Consider the following 25,538-nt stretch of genomic DNA (forward strand, 5'->3'; position numbering starts at 1 on the left):
GGAGTGCGCGCCGCTCGCTCAGAGCTGCGCCTGCTGCTGGCCGGGCAGGGGACGGGGCCTGGGCCGGAGCGGGAGCTGCGGGGCGCACCGGCTAGACGCGCGCGGGATTCTCGGCGGGCACGCCCCGCGGACCATGAGCGTCCCCAGCTCCGGGAGCAGCCGCGGCGCGGGCGGTGCGAGGCCGGCCGCGCGGCGCCTTTGAGCCCCAGCCGGAGGTCCAGAAATCCGGAGAGCCCGAGCGCCCAGTGCCGCGCCGGGAGGTGAGTCTCCGCCGCACGCCCAGAGTCCTCGGGGTGCTGTTCCTCCCGGGGCGCCTGGGCCTCCCCCACCCCGGTGAGGACACGCTAGGAAGTTTGTTGGACAAAGTTAGGCTCTGGGGAAAGTAGAGCCGGCGCTTGTTGGTCCCTACCCACCCCCGCCAGCGGATTTGGCGTTGGGGGCGGGGGTGACTGAAGTGGGGCTGGGGCTTGCGCTCTCCCGGCCCTCCGAGCGCGCTGGGACTCCCCGAGACGTGGCCCACGGCGGGGAGCGCTCAGCGATTGGCGGCCAGGCATCTTGCTCGGTGGCACTCGAGCGGCGTCTTCCCGGGCGCTGGCCTCGCCCGACCCCCTGCCCGTCTGAGCTGCTCTGCCGGCCACCCCGCCCTGTCCCGCCCGTCCCCTCTTCGCAGAAGCCGGACGGGGTCGGGGAGATGCGAGGGCCCAGAGCGCTCTGCTGGAAGCCCAAGGCTCCGAGGAGGCGAGTTTCTCCGGTAATCTCTTGGGAAGTTTGCAAAGAAAGCGAAGGAGCCTGCCCCTGTAACTGTTGACAACATCTCCCTCCCTCTCTCCCTTTGTTGAGAAAGAATGAATAGTTGGTTGTGTTGCTCCCTCTGCGTCGCGGTGGGGAGAGGGGAGGGAAGGCAAAGGAAGGGAGGGACGGTGGGAAGGAGGTTCCGATAGATCGTACAGCCCAACTGTCCTTACCCACTTAGGCCGCTGAGGGCGCCGCCGCTTTAAAACGGTGTAATCAGGTGTAGACACTCGTCGAGGAGGAGGTTGAGCGGACTCCGAAGCATCTGGCAAGGCGGCGTGTTCCGTGGGGCGGCGGGTCGGGTCATGGTTGGGGTTAACTCGCTTGAAGCAAGGTGCAAAGGAGAAAAACCATTTTCCTAACCTCATATCTGTTTTCGCTTAAAGCTGTTAGCTGAGATGGAAAGTAGAGCCGTGTATTCAGATTGTTTTAAACCTTGACTTTATCTCCCAAGGCTACACAGACCTCCCCAAGGAAAGTACGCTGGCCGAGGGAAGGTCAGTTTGGGAGCTGATAGCCTCCCTTGTGTTGCCTGGGACTGAGTTGAGATCCTGGGGGCTGGGAGAGGCCTCAGTGCTGGGGGTGGGGCCCAGCTCAACACAGGTCCAAGTGGGAAGGGGCTACCCGGGTAACAACCGGGAAGCCCACAGGCAAAGCGCTTGTCTGCGGGCGTGCCAGGGGGTATTGAGGGTAACGTAAAGACCTTGCCAAGCCAGGGGATCCCACACCACTCCAACTCCAGCTTTCTCTAAAGTGCTGCTGAGAAGGCTGACATTTCCAGGATGACTAACCAAGGTCTAAATCTCCTGTTCATATAGGCAGAACTGCTTGTCAAATGGATGCTAATCTTAAGAACCTTATCGGGTAAATCCTGTACTGTGTTGCTTGAAATACAGTCCATGGAGGAATTATTCATACTTGAATCATTTGGCTAGACTTCATAAGTTTACTTCAAAAATAAAGGGATACTCTTAATTCCTAAACCCAAGCAAAACTTCATTTTAAGTGGATAAGCCGATTGAATATGTGTGGTTGTTTCATCTCCTCTCTCCATCTGACTCTCCAGAGAAGATATAAAACTACAGATCCAAGTTGTAAATTCTGTGTCGTGGGGCAGCTGAGATGGTTACATTTCCAGAGTTTAAAATATAATGAAAAGTTCTTAAAGCTCACATCAGATAACCATTATGAGTTAAACTTGAAAATATCCCGTTTCAGAAATAAAAGAGTAAAATCCAAACAAGTGGGCCACTTATCTCTGCCTCAGCTTGCAAGATCATCAGTTTCTTTGAGACATCATTGTAAAGCAAGTGAGTTGGGCCTCAGTTCACAAGCATTTCAAAGCCCAGCGACTGACCAGGCCCAGGAAGGCAGCACATGTGGTAAAGTTTGTCAGGCTCGCTCTTGTTCCTGATGTTCACATGAGTCTCAGATTTTCATATCAAGATGCAGAGTCTTTGACTTTTGTATAATATTTCAAAATCTGGCATTAGACTGAGTCAGGACATTGTGTTTGTTTTCCTGCACAGTAGAGAGAAGTCAGATGGCCAGAGTCTCACCTGGGCTTTTTTCTAAAGACTGCATGTAGGCTCACTTGGTTTGCCTGTACGTGTGTCTGTGTCTGTGTCTGTGTCCATGTCCTACTTGGCTTGGTGTCTTTGCATCTATTGTTCGAGGTTAAAACGTTTCCCTCCCCATCCTTCCCAGTTGCAGTCTTCATTTGTGAACTCTCAGAGTTACTTCCTTTGTGAACCCTCAGTATAACAGAGATACAGTGACTCTTATCTGACAAGACAGATAAGAGCAGCCCCTGTCCTGCTTAGAGGGGACCTGCTATTTACTAAGTGCTTGCAGTATTTCAAGAACTTTGTATACACAATCACTTTTAATCTTTACAACAATCTTATGAAATAGCTGTTAAGTCATTTTTTAAAATGAGAAACCGTCAGGTCGAGTAACTTGTCCCAGGCCATACAGCTAGTAAGTCAGTGGCAGAGTAGAGATTTGAACCTGTAGATATCTGCCTCCAAAGCCTAGGTTCTGAGTCATACCATTTTATTTTTAAAAAATCAAGTGGTACATAAGAAGTATATAATGACTAGGGACATTGAGATAGAAATATTTCCAAGTGGAGAAAACATGGGAGCCAGAGGCTGGAGACTTGGGTTTAGTCTCCATCAGCTCTCATTCCAACCACTTGTTCCTACGGCAAGACCTTTGCATTTGCCAGATCCCTTGCCTGGAACCCCCTTCAGACCTTTTTTTGACTGCTCCTTCCCTTGCCGTTTTTCAGGTCTCATGTCATTGTTACCTTTTCAGAGAGGCCTTCCCAGTCCACCCTAATGTAAAGTAGCCCTCCACCCCCAACAGTCATCTTTTGTCAGTTCATCCTGTTTTATATTCCTTAGCGTGCTTACAACTTGGATGTTACCTCATTTTCTTGTTTGTATAGGTTGGATTCCTCCATGAGAGCAGGAGCTTGTCTAATTTATTATATCCTTAGCCTTGGTACACCATAAGCCCTCAGAGAATATATATCAAATGAACATTTATTTCCCTTATCTAGAAAAATGAACTGGGAATTACCAGTACTTATGGTCATTATTTATTGTCTGCTTCCTCCAGAGTATCATTAGCTTCATGAGGACAGACCACTTCTGTCTTGTTTAATGCTGTCCCCAACACCTAGCATAGTGCCAGCCATAAAGGAGACCCTCCATGAGTGTATGCGTTGAAGAATCAATGTTTCTATTGATTGAATGATACTCCTTCATCATCATTGAATTCTGTTTTGCAGGTAAACAATTATGACTCAATTGCTGTGTACCAAAAAGACTCACTAATCCAGTGGTTCTCAATCCTGGCTTCACATTGGTCAATACTGGAGACTGATGCTAATGTCCCACCCACAGAGATTCTCATTTTATTGTTCTGGGCTGAGGCTTGGGCATCAGGATTTTAAAAGCTTCCCAGAGGATTCTTATGTGTAGCCAGGTTGAGAACCAATGGTTTACGTTTTTATAGTAGAACTCATTCCTTGCTTTGGTCCTTATAGGCTTGAAGAAGCCATGGTGAGAGAGAGCAGGGGTATAATTCATGGGTATTGTATGATTCCTGACAGTTTAAGAGGTACTTCACAGCTGTTATCACATCTGATAATAACAAGTTAAGGGATCTACTCTCTGGTTTAAATATTGCCTTTATGTTGATGATTCCTAAAAACCTCCATCTGCCCTCACTTCTAATTGTGCATACCAGTGTCTAACCTCCTCTTAGACCAAATTGTTTGCTGATACCTCACATGCAGCAGCTCCAGTGCTGTGCTTGGTTCCTGCAGGGGTGGGTCCCCTTCTGAAACTAGTTGGCATGTTACAGCATCGCACCACCTTCTGTGGCTGTAGGCTCCTTCCTTCCAGCCAGATGCCTCAAGCTCTGATGTCTCATCACTCTCTCCTTTCTCTCCCTTTACCCAGCTGCTGCCCCAGGTCAGAATTCTTCATTGTTCCTCCATGGGTTTCACCGTCAGCCTCAGTAACCTCCCTGCCTCCTTTTTCTCTCCCCTCCAGAACAACCGGAGTCACCTACTTGGGTACAGACTGGGTTCTGTCCTTCCCTTCCAGATCTTCCCTAGCACTTACAGTCAAGTCCAGACACCTTGGCAGGGCCTTCAAGACTCCATGGTCTGATGCTAACCTAAGTTGCTTCTGGGAAATGCTTCTCGGCTTCACTCGAGCCACAGCACACAACTTGGAATGTCCTGAGCCTGTGGGGTCACTTCCATGCCTTTATGCATCTGCCATCCTCCCGGGAGGCTTTTCCCCACATGTTAACTTTTCAAAATGCTTTGTCTCTATTGTTGCCCTCTCTGAGCCTTCTCAAGTCCTTTTGTCAAAATTAATTGTTCCTTTCAGCATAAGGGCCTCTATGAATTATTCTCTCTTAGAGTTCATAGTCAGGTATTGGGCCTTAGGCATCTTTGTTTCTCCAGGTGTCTTGTATGAAATAGGCACTTAAATGTTTGTTGAATTGAAAGTAAGAAGGGGAAGTATTAACATCCCTTGTTATTGGAGAATAAATTGAGGTGTTGGTAACTTGAAGGACATTTTAGAACACTTTAGGACAATCTTGAAGTCTAAGTAGATCTTGGGGAAGCAGAGAGGAAACAGGCTGCCAAAGGCACTGGTGCTAGGGTGACTTTTGCCCATCATGCTATTGGAAATAGATTTGATCAACAGTGTGGCCCTATGCACATGAAGAAGTTCTGTAGGGTGCTGCAGGCCTCCCCACGAGGTTCTTTGAAATGACCCAGTCCTGTCTGTGAGAAGTCACAACTGTGGGGGAGGGGTGTGTGTGTGTGTGTGTGTGTGTGTGTGTGTGTGTGTGTGTGTAGGGTGGAAGAATCCTAGTTGGTTTACGTCACTTGTGTTCAGGCAGTGGGGCTAGGGAGTTTGGTTTCCTTTCTAATAAGGATGGTTAGCATTGAGCAAGTGCTGACAGTGTGCCAGGTACTGGCCAGAGCTGGGAGGGGCTGCACAGGACTCTGTCCTATTGTTCTGCACCCACTGTGAGCAGACCTTCTGTGTGGTCCCAGTTGGACATGGAGCAGGCAAGCCCCAGAATTACTGGATTTGACAATGAACCGAGGACAGAGTTAGGATTGTACACCTTCAGTAAAGATGCTCCTTCCATCTCACCCCCAGGACTTCTGTACTTTCCCCTATCTTATGTGGAAGCAGTGGAACGTGTGTGTTTTGTTGTACACACACATACAAACACATGCGTTTTCTTTACACACTCTAATGTCATCGTCTCGGCTCCACTTCTATCAGCTTGTGGAGGGTGGCATTCTTCTTGGTTGTCTTCAAACCACGTCCCAAGTCCACAGTTCGTTTGTAGAACTGACTCTGCAGTAGTGCTATTAAGTGAGGATTTTCACGCAAAGCTCTTCCTTGAGTAATGCAGTGCTCTTCCCTGAGTAATGCAGTGGAAAGGGTGGTCTGTGAGGAAAGAGGGCTGCTGGGTTGGAGAACAGACTAAGGGGCAGCTCTCCTCACCAGCCCGTGGGAAGGGCTGTTTGTTGGGCTTGGCCACCCTGCAGTGCTGTCCAGACCAGAGTTTGATATCATGACTAGTGTAAGACAGATCCTGGAGCCTCTATCTCCAGGGGCCAGCCTTTTTTTTGCCTCCTATTTCTTTTCCTCTGTGTGTTGGCCTTAAAAATGTATTATATAATTTGTCTTAGGCCAAAACCATAGTTTGCTTTGGAGCTGGAGGCACTGACTCTGCTCAGGGTAAATGCGTCTACTCATGGTCCTAGCTAGGAGAGAGTGTCGGGGCTACTTGCTGCACACAGCCTGATGTGCCATTCTCCTTTCCCTTTCCATGCTTCCTTTGCCCCCCACCCCCACCATTTTTTTTCTTTTCTTCTTCCCTTCTCCTGTCTATTCTTCCCCGACTGTGCAGGCACCCATGGGCATTACCTAACCCTGCTGGTGGCAGGCAGATCCTGACCCCTCTGTGGGGGCCATGTACATGCAGCCCCCACCCCAGTGGCTTTCCTCTGCAGCTGAGCCTGCTGGTGTATGGCAGAATGGCCCACCTCCTGACCCTGACCCTAGCCCGTGTTCACTAATTAGAGTGCATTGATTTATTTATAAACACTGGGTCTTTGCCAGAAAAATTCTGTCCCATCCTGTGTAGCACAACTGAGGACTGGTCTGGCACTGAAGACAATTCTAGCAACTAAAGAATTTCAATAATCCCTGCCTGTTCTTATCATTTACAGGGCAGTGAAAATATGTGAGCTAATTATCTAACAGTTTATAATATTTTCTTTCGTACATTTATTACTGCAACTATGAGTCCTCCCTTAATCATCTTTTTTTGCTAGTTGTGCATGGCTTATATGCCTCTAACAACTCTGAAAGTGTTTGCCCTCTTGGTTTTGCTGCCAACCCAGGAGAATTCCTATGTAGGATCATTTCAGGAGGAAGATAAGTAAACTTCCCATTCTTATTAGACTCCACTAGTGATGCCATTAAATGTTGATCTGTTAATGGTCTGTGAATATTTCATTTTATGTGGCATATTTCCATTTACTTTTGTAAGTAGGAAGTCAGTTCTTGTGACTCTCATAGATTTATACCTTCACTCTTTTCTTTCCCCCTTAGAGTTGAGAATTATGGCTGCAGGAAAATTTGCAAGCCTTCCCAGAAACATGCCGGTGAATCACCAGTTTCCCCTGGCCTCATCCATGGACCTTCTGAGCAGCAGGGCCCCTCTCGCTGAGCATCGCCCAGATGCCTATCAAGATGTGTCTATACATGGCACCCTTCCACGGAAGAAAAAAGGTCCTCCTCCCATACGGTCCTGTGATGACTTCAGTCACATGGGCACCCTCCCCCACTCCAAATCCCCACGGCAGAACTCGCCTGTGACCCAGGATGGCATCCAGGAGAGCCCATGGCAGGACCGGCACGGCGAAACCTTCACCTTCAGGTAACTTCTGTAATTTCACTAGTGAAGATGATTTGTCTTAAACAGCTTTTTAAAAGGTTTTTATGGCCAGGCGTGGTGGCTCACACCTGTAATCCCAGCACTTTGGGAGGCTGAGGTGGGTGGATCATGAGGTTAGGAGTTCGAGACCAGACCAACGTGGTGAAACCCTGTCTATACTAAAAATACAAAAATTAGCTGGGCATGGTGGCATGTGCCTGTAATCCCAGCTACTCAGGAGGCTAAGGCAGGAGAATCACTTGAATCCGGGAGGCAGAGGTTGCAGTAAGCCGAGATCGCTCCACTGCACTCCAGCCTGGGCAACAGAGTGAGACTCCGAAGTTTTTATTAGGAAAAACGTCAAACATACACAAAGTTGAGCGAATAATTAACTCCCATGCACCTGTCAGCCGGCTCCAACAGTTACCAGCTCAAGGCCAGTCCTGTTTTGTCTGTACTCCCACCTACTTCCCTCCTTTGGTATTATTTTGAAGCAAATCTCAGATTTCATATTATTTCATCTGGAAATATTTTGGTATGTTCCTTTCAAAGATAAGGACTCTTATTTTAAAAACTATATAACCACAATGTAAAAAAACTATAACACCTAAATAAAAACCACTTCTTAACATTATGTAACATTTGAGGGTATTTTAAAATCCAGCTTCCTCTCTTAAGTCCCTTAAAAGAAAGCCCAAGTATTTTCTTTTTATCATAGCATCAGATTCTGAACTATGTCCATCCACTTCTATAGAGATGCCAGGATGTCTATAAATTAGACCCCATATCTCCTTATATTTAGTTGTCAGCATGCTGAAATAAAATTTTATATGGATGCACCAGCAGGTCAGCTTCAGAATACTTTAGGACAAGAATTGATTTTTCCCTCTCTGTGACAGAGATCTGGGTAAATGAGCCTTATGGTTGTAAATGCTTTTTCTCTGTGTTTGTAATGGGCCTGGCTGTGATTGGTTTCTGCCTGTTAGAGCTAGTTTGGAAACTGCACTCCTTTTCCTGTTGGGGAAGATCAGCAGCCTGTGATGCTATCTGGTAAAGAATGGGACTGTTTCTTTTATTATCTCTCTTTTTGTCCAAGCTTGTCACAAAGCCACTTGGATCCTAGCTCATTTATTTGTTCAATATTTATATATGGAGCACCTATATTAGAGTATGTTGATTTCATAAGCCCCAGGGCTTACCAGGAAAATTCTGCTCAGTCCTTCTGATTATCTTAAATGAAGGGCTGGTCCAGCATTGAAAACATTCTAGCAGCCAAATTATTGAGCAATCTGTTCTTGCCCTTTTATAGGGTGGTGGAAATATGTGGACTAACAGGGTAGCAGTGGAGCATCTGAAGCAATGTCTTCCCAGAGTTTACATTCTAGTGAGCACATTAGGTAGTATGTACAAATAAATAAGACAACTGCAGATTATACCAAATGCTATAGAGGAAACGGAGTGATATGCTGGAGATTTATTGAAGGTGGTACGTTTTTGGTAGGATGAACAGGTTTCTGACGTGATATTTAAGATCATATTTGTATAATGAGGGAAAGCAACCATGGGCCTTCCAGGCTGTTGCAGGCATAGGGAAGTCAAGTGCGGAGAACTGGAGATGGGAGCAAGTTTGGCATGTTTGAAAACCCCAAAAGGAACTGGAATGGCCTGTGGCTGGAGTGTAGCACATTGAGAGGAGAACAGTGTTGGTGTTGGTGCAAAGCTAGGTGAACAAGAGTTGAGAATTATTCTCAGTTCCATAATTGCAGTAGTACAAGAAGAAAATAAGTGGAGGCCCAGATAATCTCCATAGAAACCACTAGAGAGCCCTGAACTGCTTCTGTCACCAGATTAGGACATTCCTTGGGGTATCCTGGGGGTCAGAAGGCCCTGGACCGGCTCCACAAAATCTAGGTGGGTGACCTCCCAGCTCAGAAAGTTGGCAGGCAGCCACTGCTGGAATGGGTGAACATGGAGGTGCATACCTGTGCACAGGATTGTTAATATCGCATAATTGGCACTTAAGGGGCAAGAATGCAGGAGGTGAGCAGCAAAGACAGGTAACTTCTGGCCTGCTAAAGATGAGCACAGATGCCAGGCTATGTGATATGGAGTCAGAACCAACTGTTAGCTGGCTTATGGTGGACCGCTTTTCATTTATTAACTGAAACTGTCCTGAGCTAGGTGTCTACCATGTACTAGACACAGACAGTTTATAGACTTACTCCTTGAAGTTCTGAGGCCCTGGCTAGGTGCCAGCTCTTACAAAGGGAAACTCCACACTAGGGGGGTGGGTGGGGAGGCAGTAGTGATGGAGTCACCCTTCCTATCTTGGGGAAGTTCTTGGTAAACACCCAAGGTCCAAGCTGTCAAGCTGCCAAGAGTGTAAAGCTTTTTGATTTGAAAACTGACTTGGACAGAGGTCATATTTCTGTAAAAGATCTTATCAGAGGGTGGGCGCAGGTCCTGAGTTTGAAGTCCAGGCTGTGGAAGACTTAACAAGCACTCCTGGTTTAGGGTTTGTTTATGATTGAGAGCTATATTAATCCAAATTCACCTCTTTTTTTCTTAACTGAAAATATCTTATTGTTAAAGATGAATACAGGAAGTAACAAATGCATATCCCTCAAAAATTGTGCTGAATGAGAAGGCACATGGTTCTCTGTTAAAGGGTCATAAAGTCCTACCCTGCTCTGTACTACTATTAATATATTTATTTCTCTAACACATTAAAAAAAATCTCCTGAGGTGTTCCCAATTTTGAGGAGTTCAAAATACCTTATATTCTTTTTTTGTTAAGTATTCTTAATAAGATTATAAGCTGCCTCAATTCCTTTTTGAAACCAGCAATGATATAAACAAAGTTTTTGCATATGCAAAGCTAGGACCAAGCAGCCTGAATGAGAACCCAAGGCTCTAGAGAAGGAGGTTTTGCCAAAGGTGCCACAGCAAAAATACAGTGAGAGAAATGGAACTTCTCATTCAACTCTTCCAGTTGAAAGGAGCTGCGAAACACCAACCATTCACTCCAGCTCAGTCACCTCTTTTTTTCTTTTCGTAGTGAATTCAGGGGTTAATTTCAGTTGACAGTGACTTGCCCAGATGTCAGCTCTGAAAACACTGCATCTCATCATGTTGGGTATTGGCCTGACGGGTATTGGCATGAAGATAGTGGGCCGCCTTGGATGTCTCCTGCCTCCTCTATCTTGCTCAGAGGGAGGCCCTCCAGATAAGCACCTCTTTGTCTTGTGAAGTACTCTGTTGCAAGTTTGCTCTTTTCCAAAAAAATATGTTTAGCTTGTTAATCATTAAAAAGTCACCTTTATAGGCCGGGCTTGGTGGCTCACGCCTGTAATCCCAGCACTTTGGGCAGCCGAGGTGGGCAGATCACGAGGTCAGGAGTTCGAGACCATTCTGGCCAACATGATGAAACCCCATCTCTACTAAAAATACAAAAAAATTAGCCGGGCATATTGGCGTGTGCTTGTAATCCCAGCTACTTAGGAGACTGAGGCAAGAGAATCACTTGAACCTGGGAGGTGGAGGTTGCAGTGAGCTGAGATCACGCCACTGCACTCTGCCTTGGGTGACAGAGTGAGACTCCATTTCAAAAAATAATAATAATAACCTTTATTATAATTGAACATTCATTGAACATACATCCTCTCGGAGGCCCAAGACAAAGCAGAGGAAGTCTCCTCTTTGACCTTAAAACTTGCATGATTAAGCTTTCATATCTACATGTGTCATTTCCTCCATTATTAATTATCCCAATAATTATAACATGAATAATTATCCTAATATTATTAATTGTTATCTCCTACATTTTATAGTTTTCAGATAGCTTAAAGGATATGTTCATAAACTACCTTGTTTGAACATTGTAACCCTGTGTGAGAGACATAGCAGATTTCATTATGAACATTGTTATCACCATCATCAGTGTCATCATTTAGAGTTGAGGAAATGGGTTCAGGGATGTTGAGGCACCTAAGATCATACCTTAATGGATGACTGAGCTAGGATTAGAACCTAGAAAGCATTATAGGGCCTTCCCCAGACAGTGTGTTCCATAGCCTCCGAAGAATGTTGGCACCAGCTGTGGGCATCCTCTGAGCTATCTTCTTGCACAGGGGTCAGTACCCTGCTTGTATTCAGTGCTTTGGAGACCTACTTTGGGGAGAATGGAGCCTTGCCTGCTGAGAGCCAGGCAGAAGGCAGGCCTGGAAGGGGGAGTTGGTCTTCTCTTTTGGTGACTGTATCTCTTGGCTTTGTTGTTGTCTTGGCTGCCCTTGGATGTACTTGTGGTTTTGAAAGACGGCCAAAGCCAGAAGCCAGGGAGCTCTTAAACCTGCTGCTTGATGTCACAGAAGGAGCCTTTGTTCTGCAAGCAGACCCAGGTTTCTCTGAGAGGTCTGCAGACAGGATTTCCTCTTGACATTCACATTGTTCAGCTGATATCCCCTTGATTCATTTATCTTCAAGGATGAATTTTTATTATTATTATTTATTTTTATATTTTTCCATAAGTTATTGGAATACAGGTGGTATTTGGTTACATGAGTGAGTTCTTCAGTGGTGATTTGTGAGATTTTGGTGCACCCATCACCCAAGCAGTATACACTGCACCCTATTTGTAGTCTTTTATCCCTCGCTCCCCTCCCACTCTTCCCTCCAAGTCCCCAAAGTCCATTGTATCATTCTTATGCCTTTGCATCTCATAGCTTAGCTCCTACATATCAGTGAGAACATATGATGTTTGGTTTTCCATTCCTGAGTCACTTCACTTAGAATAATAGTCTCCAATCTCATCCAGGTCACTGCAAATGCTGTTAATTCATTCTCAAGGATGAATTTGTATTCAAATCTGGAATCTTCCTTGGGCTGAGAGGGGACTGGTTCCTGTTGTCGGGATGTCTGTGTTGCTAGGATAGCTGAGGGATCAGTGCTTGGATACCATTCAGGTCTTTTTCCTGCCTGTGGGTACGTGGAGGCACACATTCCTGGGAACAGCTGTGAGTGCCTAATTCCTTCGGCCTCTTGTGCTGTGGGAGCATGTGGTAGGACAATGTGGTGTTTCATTAGTTTGCATGAGTGGAACTGACTGACTCGTCACAAGTGTTTTAACTGACAGTGGCCAGAAAGTCTGCAGAATTATCCCTAGTTAAAATGAGCAGTACATTTTCCCAGGCAGTAAGTAACCTACCCTGTCACAATGTCAGATCTTCAAGGTTGAAGCAAAGATGTAAGGTCCAGAATCTATGCAGCTTTTTTCCTCTAAAACATTGATTTAAAGCCCTAACTCTGGGCTGTATCAATGCCCTCATCTGAAAAATGGTTTTAGTTATTCCTCTTCGGAACCATTGGTTTCTGTAACTACTGCCTTCTCTTTAACAAAGCAAGATGTTCCCTCAGACACGCAAATACACCAGCCTTTAGCTCAGGGCTAATCAGAAGGATGTACGATGCGAAGGTCCACACGCAAACATCTGCAGTTTATTTATACCCAGGCATGTCTGCTGTCTGCAAATTGGAAGCTTTTTGTGTACTTTTTGGAGAAAAAAATTGGATTTTGAGTTAAAAAAAAAATCTTGGCCGGGTGCGGTGGCTCATTGCCTGTATTCCCAGCACTTTGGGAGGCTGAGGCAGGTGGATCACCTGAGGTCAGGAGTTCGAGACCAGCCTGGCCAACATGGTGAAACCCTGTCTCTACTAATAATACAAAAATTAGTTGGGCGTAGTGGCACATGCCTATAATCCCAGCTACTGGGGAGGCTGAGGCAGGAGAATCACTTGAACTCGGGAGGCGGAGGTTTTAGTGAGTCAAGATCACACCACTACTCTCCAGCCTGGATGACAAGAGTAGAACTCCATCTTAGAAAAAAAAAAAAAGAAAAAAAAAAAAAACTTTTACTAGATTAATAGATTCTATTTAATAGAAGGTATACTTAGCATAGTGACAATGGCTTAACAGCCCAAGTTCAAGAATGTTTCTGAAAAGTAATAGTCCATGGGTTGAATTGATGTTTTTATAAGTTTAAAGTTGAGTTTTAGTAACATTTTGAAATACCCCTCGGTGTTTGAATGCAGCTGTTGCAAATGGTTTAGTGCATTCTGAGGAATGGTGAATGTCCCGGTCCCTGGTGGCCTCTGGTGTGCTGAGGACAGGAGCAGCTGGGTCAGAGGTGAGCTCAGCCCCTGCATCTTGCGCTGCTCCTGGGTTGAAGAAGCCCAGAGGGTGGGAAGTGCCTGCAGATCTACCAGCTGTCTGATGGTTGTCCTAAATCCTCTACTGACAAGGATGATTTGAACCTAAATGCCAGGATCTACGCATTCTCAGCTGTTCTGGAGCAAAAAAAAAAATTGTTAACAGATTGCAAACCACAACCAAGAAAATGATCAGAGAATTACACAATGCAGTCCTTGTTGAGTGGAGCTGCGTAACATCTCCTCTGGACTGCCCCCTCCTCACTCCTACCCCAGGACAGACCTGTTTTAAATCATGTTTTTTTTTCAGGCCACCAGCATGCTATTCATGCTATTTGGGAAAGGCGAGGTATTTTAGTCTTCTGGGTTTTTCATGCCCCTCAATATATGTTAAAACACCTTGTAAACAGAGGTGCTATGCAGTTATAAATTATTACTCATATTCTTATCACATGTGGATTTGCGAGCCAGCCTAGCCTGGCTAGAATACACAAGCTGGAGAAGTCTTAGTTGTAAGCTAAAGGAGTAGTTGCTGTGGTTGATTGGAAGGAGACTGTCCTCAGGGGGATTGGACTAGGTGGCCAGACCAGCCTGAGCCACATGGCTGATATGCCCTCAGGTCATGCTTCGGAATGGTGTCACTATCCAGTCTGTCCCCAAGAGGCTAGCTGTGGGATTGGATGTAGAATTTCAAGCTCTCTTCTTAGAGGCCCCAAAGACAAGCATATAGGGCCTTGTTTAAAGGACTGTGCTGTTATTTACAAGTTAGAGAGGTCTGAGAAACCTTCCCTAGTTGCCCCAGCTTTTATGCAGTGTGATCTGTCTGTAGGTCCAGTTTGCCTGTGAGTATAATCACTGAAGATAAAATAACTCCTTTTGTGAAGAGGAGAAGAAACACAAGACAGATAATCCAGAGGTTTCAGTTCATATCCTTGTTTTTGCCACTTATTAGATGTGTGAACTCTATAGCAAGTTCTAAACCATAAAGTGGGAGCGTAAATAACCCATCCGAGAAGTGCTATGAAGGTTAACTGCTCACTAAATATGAAGGCTCCACAGAATCTCAGAGCTCTGACTTTCACACTTGACCCTGGTACACTCTACTGGGAATCTGCGTTGAGCAGGTCCCATGCCTGCTCCTAGCTCCCACCTGGTCACCAGCAGTTTCTTCTTCTCCTGCTCAGCTCTGCTGGGACGCCTGGCTCAAAGCCACCGAGGCCCTTGCTGGGATGTCGACGTAGCCGTGGCTATTAAAGAAAGCCACTAGTGACCTTGACGCTGATTCCAGCAGCCTGACTTGGTAGCTTTGTGACCTTGGGTAAGTTATTTTACCTTTCTGAGTCTCCATGTCCTCAAAGGGTGACTCTAAGGATCAGATACAATCTCATGTGAGGGTGCCTAACACAGAACCTGGCATAGAGGAGGCTCAGACTGATGGATTTCCTTCCTTCCTTCCTCCTGGAAGGCTAGAGCTGGGAGGTGCCTAATCCTTTGGTGTAACCTGAGATCACGTTCAATGACGGCAGCTTCTGTGGGAGAAAGTTTCTCACATGTTGATGGAGTCTGGCTGGAATCCCTCTATCTGAGCCTGCCCTACAGCAATGAGTCTTGGCCAACACTCAACAGTTTATAGGTATAACAACTACGCAGTGCACTAAAATATCAGCATACCATTGTACTAATACACAAAACAGAGCCTGTCTTCAGTGAATGGGCCCTGAGCCTTTGCCTGATTGTTCTTGTGCTTAATATCAGTGTCTTTGCTGTTTATTCTTCAATGCATATTTATTAGCTTGTTTTATGCCAGGCATTGTGCTAGATGCCAGGTACCTAGTGAAGCACGAAATAGATGTATCCCCTGTCCTTAGGGAGTTCTCAGTTTAGGGGGCATTCAGGCAAATGCATCATTAAGTACGTAACTACAAAATGAGGAGGTACAAGGAAAATACAACATCAGAGGACCCCAGGTTACTTAGACTGGTGGAGAGAAGGCCTCTCTGGCATGGGAATTTGAAGATTTAATATAAAAAGAGAATATATTTCAGTAATAATTTTTATGTAACCGTGTTGAAATGATAACGTCTTTGAAATAGTAGGTTAGATAAAGGATTAAAATTAACTTCACCTATTTTTTAAATTGACTATCAGAAAATTTAAAATTACCCATGTGGCTCACGTTGTGTTTTTATTGGCTAGCACTGGTCTAGATTTGGGTAAGCAGTTCAGATTTTCTCTGTAGGGCAAAAGGAAATCTACCTTTAAAGGATTTTAAGCAAGGGAATGGCACGATCAGTTTTTAGAAGATTGCTTTGTCTCCCTGTGGAGAAGGATTGATGGAGAAGAGGATGAGGAGGGAAGGCAGGACGTGGTTGTAAAAGTACAGGGAGCAGGTGGGGTTCTGCACTAGGGTGGTGGTAGAGGAGAGAAGTCTGTGGATTCGAGATATAGTTTGCAGGTACAGTCTGCCATATCTGCTGAGGTTTGGATATGGGGGGGTGGGGGAGAGGTATAGTCAGGCATGGCTCAGGCAGCTGGGTATATGGGATAGGGCATTTGCTGAGATAGGGAAGCTTGGGAGAGGACCAAGGCTTTATTTGTTTGGTTGATTGCATTTTCTTAGGGAAGGGGGTTATGGTAGATTGCTGAGAATCAGGACTTCTGTTTGGGGTTTGCTAAGTTTGAGATGCATGCATGTCTAAGTGGAGGTGTTAAACAGACAGGCGGTTGGAATTATGAGCCTGGAGCTCTGCAAAAAAGGTCTGGCCTAAAAGGTATAAAGTTAGGAGTCTGCACAGAAGTGAAATTAAAGCCATGGAAATGGATGCCATCGTCAAAGGAGAGATCTAGAACTCTGTGTCGAGTAAAGGGAAGGAACCCTAAGAATGACCTCAGAGGAATCCCAGCACAGTTTGTTCCAGGGAGTCAGCAGAGGAGGCCGAGTGCAGAGAAATAAGATAGGATATGGATAGATAGGATCTGGATAGGGTTGGTGTTCAAAAGAAGATTTTTTTTTTTTTTTTAGATGATAGAATTCAATAGGAGACTATCTTGCCATTTAAACTAAAACAAAGCATATTTTATCTACTACTTGATTTTTTAAATAAGGCAGACATGTTTTCAGGGCCACCCTCCCTGGGGTCTGTGTCAGCAGCATGGTGATTATACTCCTGTGGTTTCTTCCCAGCGGTCCTGGACATTCCCCAAGGACCCTGTAGACAGAGGAGGCACATGGACACTGCAGTGTCTGCCTTTGCCTAAAGGGTGATGGCTGCTTTTTCAAGGTTTAGGTAGGTGGCCACGTTGAGGATGGGTGTCTGCCCTGGAAGACAGGTCAAGGGGATATGTTCCTTTATCTGGTAGGCAGAAGCCCTTCCTCTTAGAGGCTTGAGGAGATTATCTCAAAACCATAGCATTTTTATTCTGCCTCTCGATTAGTTAGAAAAAGCCTTTACAAACACACTCTTTCAGAAGCCGGTAGGGAATGGGTGGGGGTGGGGTAGATGGGACTGGTGGGATTGGAGGAAGGGCAGATAGATAGCAGCCAAACAAAGCATCTGCTTTTATCAGAAGTGCTGTGTTTGAGCTTAGACAGCCCGAAGCCTGATGATTCACTGATGCCAGATCCTCTCTGCCTGCCAAGAGACATACTGGCCTTGATACGGTTTTTCTTGTTCTTACCCTATTCAATTTGACTGACTGCTGCCAAGTTAAAATTTCAACGGTGGCTTTTAGCTTCATGCTGTCACTAGAATTCTGCTGAGCCCAGGTTAACCCATGACTGGGTCAAGTTTTTATCAACCAGTACCACTGTGTATTAGTCTTCGATTCCTATATAGACTCACCATAGTGTAATATGCAGGATATTTAAACGATGCTGTTTTAACATGATTAGGGAAATTGCCTGAAAAAGGAGTTGAATTGCCATTCTTTTCATGAACACATTCATCAGGCATTGCTATGTTTTCAGATAAGATAGACACTGACTCATAGAAAAGTAGGAACTGGGCCAGGCGCAGTGGCTCACGCCTGTAATCCCAGCACTTTGGGAGGCCGAGGTGGGCGGATCACCTGAGGTCAGGAGTTCGAGACAAGCCTGACCAACATGGAGAAACCTTGTCTCTACTAAAAATACAAAATTAGCTGGGCGTGGTGGTGCATGTCTGTAAGTCCAGCTATTTGAGAGGCTGAGGCAGGAGAATCACCTGAACCCAGGAGGCAGAGGTTGCAGTGAGCCGAGATCCTGCCATTGCACTCCAGCCTGGGGCAACAAGAGCAAAACTCCATCTCGAAGTAAAAAGAAAAGTAGGAACTGGCTGTTGAAATGAAAGAACCAGGCATTTTAGAAGTAATCAGGTCTTAGAATCTCTGACAGCCAGGGAGGGAAATGTGTTCTTGTCTATAGTCTACCCTGGACTGTAAGAAAAAGGATTCCCAAGGTCGAGGGACATGATAAACACAATCCCATGGCCTCAAGTTTAAAAACAGAAACACAGTTCAGGACAATTAAAAACAATGCTGTGACCCCAGTTCCAAAGGAGGAAGAGGTATGTGACCATCCAGATAGCTCTTCTGTTTAAGGATGTGAATGAAAGACTGACTCCAGTCTGAACCTGCTCCTTTAAAGGATTCCCCCAGTGTGGTAATGAGGAGCCAGGGCCACTTTGATGTATTCATTCACAAGTATGTTGAACTTTGGTGTGCCAGGCTTTATGCTAGGTGCTGGAGATTCAAAGACAGAAAGGCCAGGTCTTTGTGCATGTAAGGAGCCCTCAGAGAAAGGATGCCCATTTGAACTACCTCTCCTTAGCAGCACCTATTCTCCATCTTCTTTGCAACTGACCTAATTTCTCATCCACGATATAGCCCTTTGTATTGCTCCACTGGATTGATAAGGAATCCTGCCTTTCCTGACCTCTGACCTTAACATCTTTCCAGGTATCATGTTACTTTTTCTCCTTGACTTGCTGACTGCAGATGGCACTTTCTAGATAACCCTTTCCTTTGGACCTGCCTTCTCTGTGCTGCCACTTCCTCTGTGCTTTCCTGACCTTGGACCCTGAGCCAGACCCAGGAAAGGTCGGGTCATGCAACCAAGGTCCATATCAGAGGGTGACTCTGGGCTGTAAAGAAACAGAGTGCAGAGTGAAAAGAGGATTGTGAAAAATGCAAAGGGTAACAAAAGGGCTTTCAGAAGTTATGTTTGGAACAATAAGACCAAAGAGAGGGGCTTGTGAGAGAAACCAAACTGCTAAGCTTCTGTTCAGCTTGCATTTTTTTCCATCAAGAAATGACTTCTCTGATTGGAAAGGGTAGGATAAATGTGAAGCAAGAATTGCTGGCCTGGAGTAGATGAGGCCATGACAAGAGACTCTAATGCCACCAGATAAGGTGAAGCCCCAAAGTCCAAGAAGAGTGAGGGAGTGTGAGACTGAGATCATCAAATCATGTGATGTTGGAGGAATAATGGAGTAACAAAGAACTACAGGAAGGATGCAGGTGGATACATAGTTTAATTTTTAAAAAAGGATTTAGAGACAGAAAAGCTACAAAATGTTAAGCTTGACATCGATCTCAGGAAATATTCTATTATAAAGTGGATTATCAAGACAATGATTTTTGAATACTTGATAAAGGAAGCAGTCACCGTTAGCAGCTATCAGGGCTTTGCTAAAAGCCAGTCATACCGGATTAACTTTAGTTCCTGGGGTTACTTGGTTGGAAGCTTAGAAGAATGTTGAGAAGGCATGCATGCAAATCAGTCACTGGTGCTATCCGTGGGATGAGGGAGATTCAGGCTAGATGATAATACAGGAAGCACGCTGGAGGCTGTGTCCCCTGTTTTCATCAGTTAAAAAAATCTTCTAGACAATAATATTGGCATACAGATCACATACATGAATGACAAATCTAGAGGAATTGTTAATATGGCAGAGCAACAGAAATGAGATTTTTTTTTAAAAAAAGAGATCTTGGTATTTTGAAACAGCAAACCAAATCTAGTTGAATACAACTTGAGAGGGAGAAAGAAAGACTAGCACCAGAGTCCAAAACCATTCATTACGAATGAAAGTATGGGGTTTGGCTAAACAGCCACACATGAAAAATATTTCAAGATCTGGAGAACTGCAGCCTCAGAATGAGTCAGCAGCATGCTATGGCTGTTAAAGAAGCTCCCGTGATTTTCAGGAGCATTAACTAAAGTTAATATTCTGACCATCGGAGTTGGTCACACATGGCTGCCCAAATCATACCTGGTGAATTGTTTTTAACTCTAGACATCAGAAATGGAGGGTGAATCTGCCCCTGACTGCAGAGCAGTGAGCTTCTGTTTAGACCTCTCCTGCTTTGAAGCACTTCTATTGCTTTAATCATGAAGTATCCCTAACATTCTTCTGTATTCGTGAAAAGGAATTTCTCGCGTCACGTGTTAACCCTGGGTGCAGAATATAAAATGAGTGTCAGCCTTAATCCTGCTAACTGCTAGTAAAGCATACTTTAACAAATAAGATCAATGGGTATGTTTTAAGATGTGGAAGACTGAATCTCTTCTCATTTATTTTGCAAGGGGATGAAACAAAAATATTTAAGCGCACATCTAGAAGTGTTATAGTTCTCTGTTTAAAGCTACATTGGGGCTGGGCGCAGTGGCTAACACCTGTAATCCCAACACTTTGGGAGGCCAAGGCGGGTGGATCACCTGAGGTCAGGAGTTCGAGACCAGCCTGACCAACAGGGTGAAACCCCATCTCTATTAAATACAAAAAAATTTAGCCGAGTGTGGTGATGCATGCCTGTAATCCCAGCTACTTGGGAGGCGGAGGCAGGAGAATCTCTGGAGCTCGGGAGGCAGAGGTTGCAGTGAGCGGAGATTGCACTATTGTAATCCAGCCTGGGGCAACAGAGCAAAACTTCATCTCAGAAAACAAAAAAGCTACACTGGGCCGGGTATGGTGGCTCACCCCTGTAATGCCAGCATTTTGAGAGGCCAAGGCTGGCAGATCACTTGAGGTCAGGAGTTCGAGACCAGCCTGGTCAACATGGTGAAACCCACCCCGTCTCTACTAAAAATACAAAAATTTGTAGGCCGGGTGCAGTGGCTTACACCTGTAATCCCAGCACTTTGGGAGGCTGAGGTGGGTGGATCACCTGAGGTTGGGAGTTCAAGACCAACCTGAGCAACATGGAGAAACCCCCTCTCTACTAAAACTACAAAATTAGCTGGGCGTGGTGGTGCATCCCTGTAATCCCAGCTACTCGGGAGGCTGAGGCAGGAGAATCACTTGAACCCGGGAGGCGGAGGTTGTGGTGAGCTGAGATCATGCCATTGCACTCCAGCCTGGGCAACAAGAGCGAAACTCCATCTCAAAAAAAAAGAAATTAGCCAGGCATGGTGGCGGGTGCCTGTAATCCCAGCTCTTTGGGAGGCTGAGGCAGGAGAATCACTTGAACCCGGGAGGTGGAGGTTGTAGTGAGCCAAGATCGTGCAATTGCACTCCAGCCTGGGCAACAAGAGTGAAACTCCGTCTAAAAAAAAAGAAATTATCCAGGCATGGTGGCGGGCGCCTGTAATCCCAGCTACTTGGGAGGCTGAGGCAGGAGAATCACTTGAACCTGGGTGGCAGAGGTTGCAGTAAGCCAAGATCGTGCCATTGCACTCTGGGCTGGGCAACATTGCGAGACTCCGTATCAAACAAACAAATAAATAAGCAAGCTAGCTACATTGCTTTTAAATTTAGCAAAGGCTATATGCACAATATTCCCCTGCCTGCAGTAAGAAAGTAACTCTTTATTGGGACCTTAATATGATTCCCAACATCAGTAAATAACCTGTTAATCTAAGCACAAACTAGCTGATATTTTTCCAAAAATGTCATTTCTGCACTCACCAGGCGAGTCCCATTTTAAGCCTGTTTGTTTTCTCTTTTTCCTGGTAAACAGATAGAAATGGCCCTATGGTAAACTCTGTCTGTTCTCTTGGTTATCTCCCTGATTAAGTTTCTCCCTGGTATTTTAAACATGTTCAGAGAGATTCATTTTCAACAAGATCAGCCAGCCTCTCACAGTATCACTTTGAAAACATCTGGTCTCATTGGGGCTGGGGAGCCGGGCGCTGCTCTGGCAGCAGTGCTGTTCTGTTGCTGAGGGAGTTCTGTCTGAGGCCATCACAGTTCAGTCGCCGGCCTGTGGCTAAATTATCTCCTTAATGAGGGGGCCTGTCAGTCCAAGAACAACATTTCTCTCTTGTTCCCTCTCTCCTTCCAATGTTTTATTCCCTTAGTGAACTCATAGAGTGTAGTGGGAGGAAGGTCTAGGTCTTCCGCGTATTAGAGAAAACACACACACACACACACACACACACACACACACACGTTCATTTATTCAAACCAACATACATGGAGCAACTGCACAGGAGGTACAAAGGTGAATACAGTGTGGTCCCTGTTCTTAGTGAGCTCATAGTCCAGTTAGGGAGATAGACGGGAATACACATGGTATATCGAATTGTAATTGTTTGTCATCACAAAGTTTTATAATTCATAGGAAAGGAGCACTGAGGAGATGTCACTGATTGTATGAGTTGTGTGTGTGGGTGGGGATGGGAACGTGTGGTCAGAGAAGCCAGGGATGAATGAGAAGAAGATGGGGACCCCAGGCCTATTGATACAGGTAATACACTCCAGCAAAGTGTAAGGAGCAAGGTGAGGAGATTAGGCTGGTGAGTTGGGCAAGACCTTAGAACCGTGATTGTCATCTAAAAAATATAAAATGAGAATGCTAGACTGTCCCATGTAATAACCTTATCTAATAGAACATTATTATACTTATATATGTAACCATATATATAATATATATTTCTATTATAGTAGAAGGAATATTGTCCAGTAGATACAAAATCTTCATAGACTTAAAGCCTGTTGCTGGCCAGGCATGGTGGCTCATGCCTATAATCTCAGCGTTTTGGGAGGCTGAGTAGGGAGGATTGCTTGAGCCCAGGGGTTTGAGAACAGCCTGGACAACATAGCAAGACCCCATCTCTACAAAAAAATAAAAAATAAAAAATTAGCCAGGCACGGTGGCGTGCGATTGTAGTCTCAGCTACTCAGGATGCTGAGTCAGGAGGATTGATTTATTTAACCCCATTAGGTCGAGGCTGCAGTGAACCAATGTGGCACCACTGCACTCTCAGCCTGGGCAACAGCAAGGCCCTGTCTCAACAACAACAAAAAACCTGTTGCTATCTCTATTTCCCCTATCCCTTCATTCCCTCTTATCCCCAGCTAAGATTTTGAGATGTTGCTGAAGCTTCATGCTGGAGAACAAGGGGTGAAGCCTCTGGATTCTAAGGCCATATACACATGCAAATGAGCGGAAGCCCCCAGGTTGCCTGTGGAGGGCACACTGTCTCCCAGTTGTGTAGTTCACCTTTCCTGATTGTGTGACATACCCTGGTGCATGGGTTGGTTAAATGGTAGACTAGTGGACTCCAAGGCTGAGGTGTTTGTTCCTCATGGGCCCCACTGCTTCTGGTAAACAGAGAGGTTCAGCCTACTGGCTACACTCATCTTAAATCTCGTTGTGTTACATTGTAATTAAGTGTTCTAGGAATGAGTTCATTCAGGATGAATAAACACCAGCAAAGCAAGAACTCCATCCAAGACATGTAAGCCTTCTAGTCCCTGCCCTCAGTAAGTTCTAAATCTAAGGTTTTTGCATAGCGCTTTTATATCCAAGAAACTTGCTCAACTTTCTTTTTTGTTTTTGAGACAGGGTCTCACTCTGTCGCCCAGGCTGGAGTGCAGTGGTGCCATCTCGGCTCACTGCAACCTCCACCTCCAGGGTTCAAACAATTCTCTCATCTCAGCCTCCAGAGTAGCTGAGACTATAGGAGTGTGCCACCATGCCCAGCTAATTTTTGTATTTTTTTTTTTGTAGAGACGGGGTCTCACCATGTTGCCCAGACTGGTCTTGAACTCTGCTCAACTCTCTTAATAGCTCTGCATAGATTCTTTGTGTGTTCTATGCAGACAGTCATCATTTGTGACTCATTACTGTTTTGAATCATTACAACCAGTTTTGTTCTTTCTTTTCCAGTCCTGATACCTTTTATTTCTTTTACTTTATTTAACTGTACTGGCTAAGACCTCCAGGACAATGTTGAAAAGAAGCAGTAACGGACTGGGCACGGTGGCTCAAGCCTGTAATCCTAGCACTTTGGGAGGCCGAGGCGGGCGGATCACGAGGTCAGGAGATTGAGACCATCCTGGCCAACATGGTGAAACCCCATCTGTATTAAAAATACAAAAATTAGCTGGGCGTGGTGGTGGGCACCTGTAATCCCAGCTACTCGGGAGGCTGAGCCAGGAGAATGGCTTGAACCCAGGAGGCAGAGGTTACAGTGAGCCAGGATCATGTCACTGCACTCCAGCCTGGTGACAGAGGGAGACTGTCTAAAGAAAAAAAAAAAAAAAAAAAGAAGCAGTAACAAGCGACATGCTGTCTTGTTTCTGACTGATTGATTTTAGTGATGCTTCTAATACTTCACCATCTAGAATGACACTTGCTGAGGTTTTTGGCAGATACCCTTTTCAGGTTGAAGCAATTCTCTTGCATGTCCAGTTCATTAAGGTTTTTTAATTCCAGAGATTATGAAAAGGTGAGGATTATTTTTTCTTTTTCTTTTCATTTGTTTTTTTTGTGGGCCATACATCAGACTTAAAGGATTCTTTTAATGCTTTTTTCATCAATTCAATGTTCAAAATTATTTTTCTCTTTTAATCTGTGAATGTGGTAAATTGTATTAACAGGTTTTCTCATGTTAAACTGTATATGCGTGGAATAAACTTTATTTGATTATGATATATATTTTATACATTCTTGGATTTGGTTTGTCAATACTTTTTTAGGATTTGTTCATACCTACTCATGTGATATTAGCCTATGCTTTTCTTTTACTGACTTTGTCTGTTTTTGGTATCAAAGTTATAATGCCCTCTTTTTCAAGTCTCTGGAAGAGTTCATATAATTTTCAAGTAATAAATAATTCCAAAGTTTGGAAGAATTTGCTATATAGTAAAACTATATAGGCCTGATATTTTCTTTGTGGGAAGATATTGAACTACTTCTTCAGGTTTTTTTAAATGTTTATAGGACTATTTTGATTTTCTGTTTCAGGGAACCAAAAAACAAACCCGTTGTCTCTACACAAATGCTGATGGGAAAAAATAATGGCAATAATTTTTCTCCTAAGAATCCACAACCACGGGTCAAGTCTTTATGTTGGTTGGGAATTCAAATTCCTATCACCTGCTTTCAGATAAATCCAAAATAGAGAAATCAAAGTGTCTGGGTTGGCAGTGCCCACTAGTAACGAAACAATGCAAATCTTTTTTGGATGAAAACTTGCTCAACAGAATGCTACTCAGGTTATCCACAAATTTGGCTAAATGTAAATTCGCTTTCAGAAACAACCATACACACTGGAAAAGAAGCCCCAAAGAGTGAAAGTCAGCAGAAATAACAATAGCCTGAGACCCACAAAGACTTTAGATATTAGAGGCCGGGTGCAGTGGCTCATATCTGTAATCCTACCACTTTGAGAGGCTGAGGCAGGAGGCTCAACATAGCGAGACCCTGTCTCTGCAAAAGATTAAAAAATTAGCTGGGTGTGGTGGTATATGCCTGTAGTCCTAGCTATTCAGGAGGCTGCAGCAGGAAGATCGTTTAAGCCCAGGAGGTCGAGACTGCAGTGAGCTATGACTGTGCACTGTACTTTAGCCTAGGTGACAGAATGAGATAGTCTCAAAAAAAAAAAAGACTTCAGATATTGGAATATCAGATACAGGCTATAAAATAACGATGTATGGTACATTTTTTTAAAAAAGATAAAATCATAAGTGGTCTCAGAATAAACAGGAAAATATAAAAAGAACCTACTATAATTTCTAGAAATAAAAAACTATAATCAATAAAAATATAAAACCCAATGGCTAGGTTAAATAATAAATTAGATATGACTGGAGAAAATACTTATGAATTAAAGACAGAAA

The 25,538-nt window shown here is 44.7% G+C and overlaps 1 protein-coding gene across 1 annotated transcript in view; it reads left to right on the forward strand.

The window, feature by feature from the left end:
* The first annotated feature begins 671 nt into the window (after positions 1-671).
* BCAR3 (BCAR3 adaptor protein, NSP family member) overlaps positions 672-25,538 on the forward strand; it is a 119,449-nt gene continuing 94,582 nt past the window's right edge. The window contains exons 1-2 of the mRNA XM_063696895.1: positions 672-751; positions 6,963-7,290. Coding sequence (XP_063552965.1) covers positions 6,974-7,290 — 317 coding nt within the window. The 5' untranslated portion in view covers positions 672-751; positions 6,963-6,973. The remainder of the gene's footprint in view (positions 752-6,962; positions 7,291-25,538) is intronic.

This window comes from Gorilla gorilla, chromosome 1 (assembly GCF_029281585.2).
Source record: "Gorilla gorilla gorilla isolate KB3781 chromosome 1, NHGRI_mGorGor1-v2.1_pri, whole genome shotgun sequence".
Classification (NCBI taxonomy): domain Eukaryota; kingdom Metazoa; phylum Chordata; class Mammalia; order Primates; family Hominidae; genus Gorilla; species Gorilla gorilla.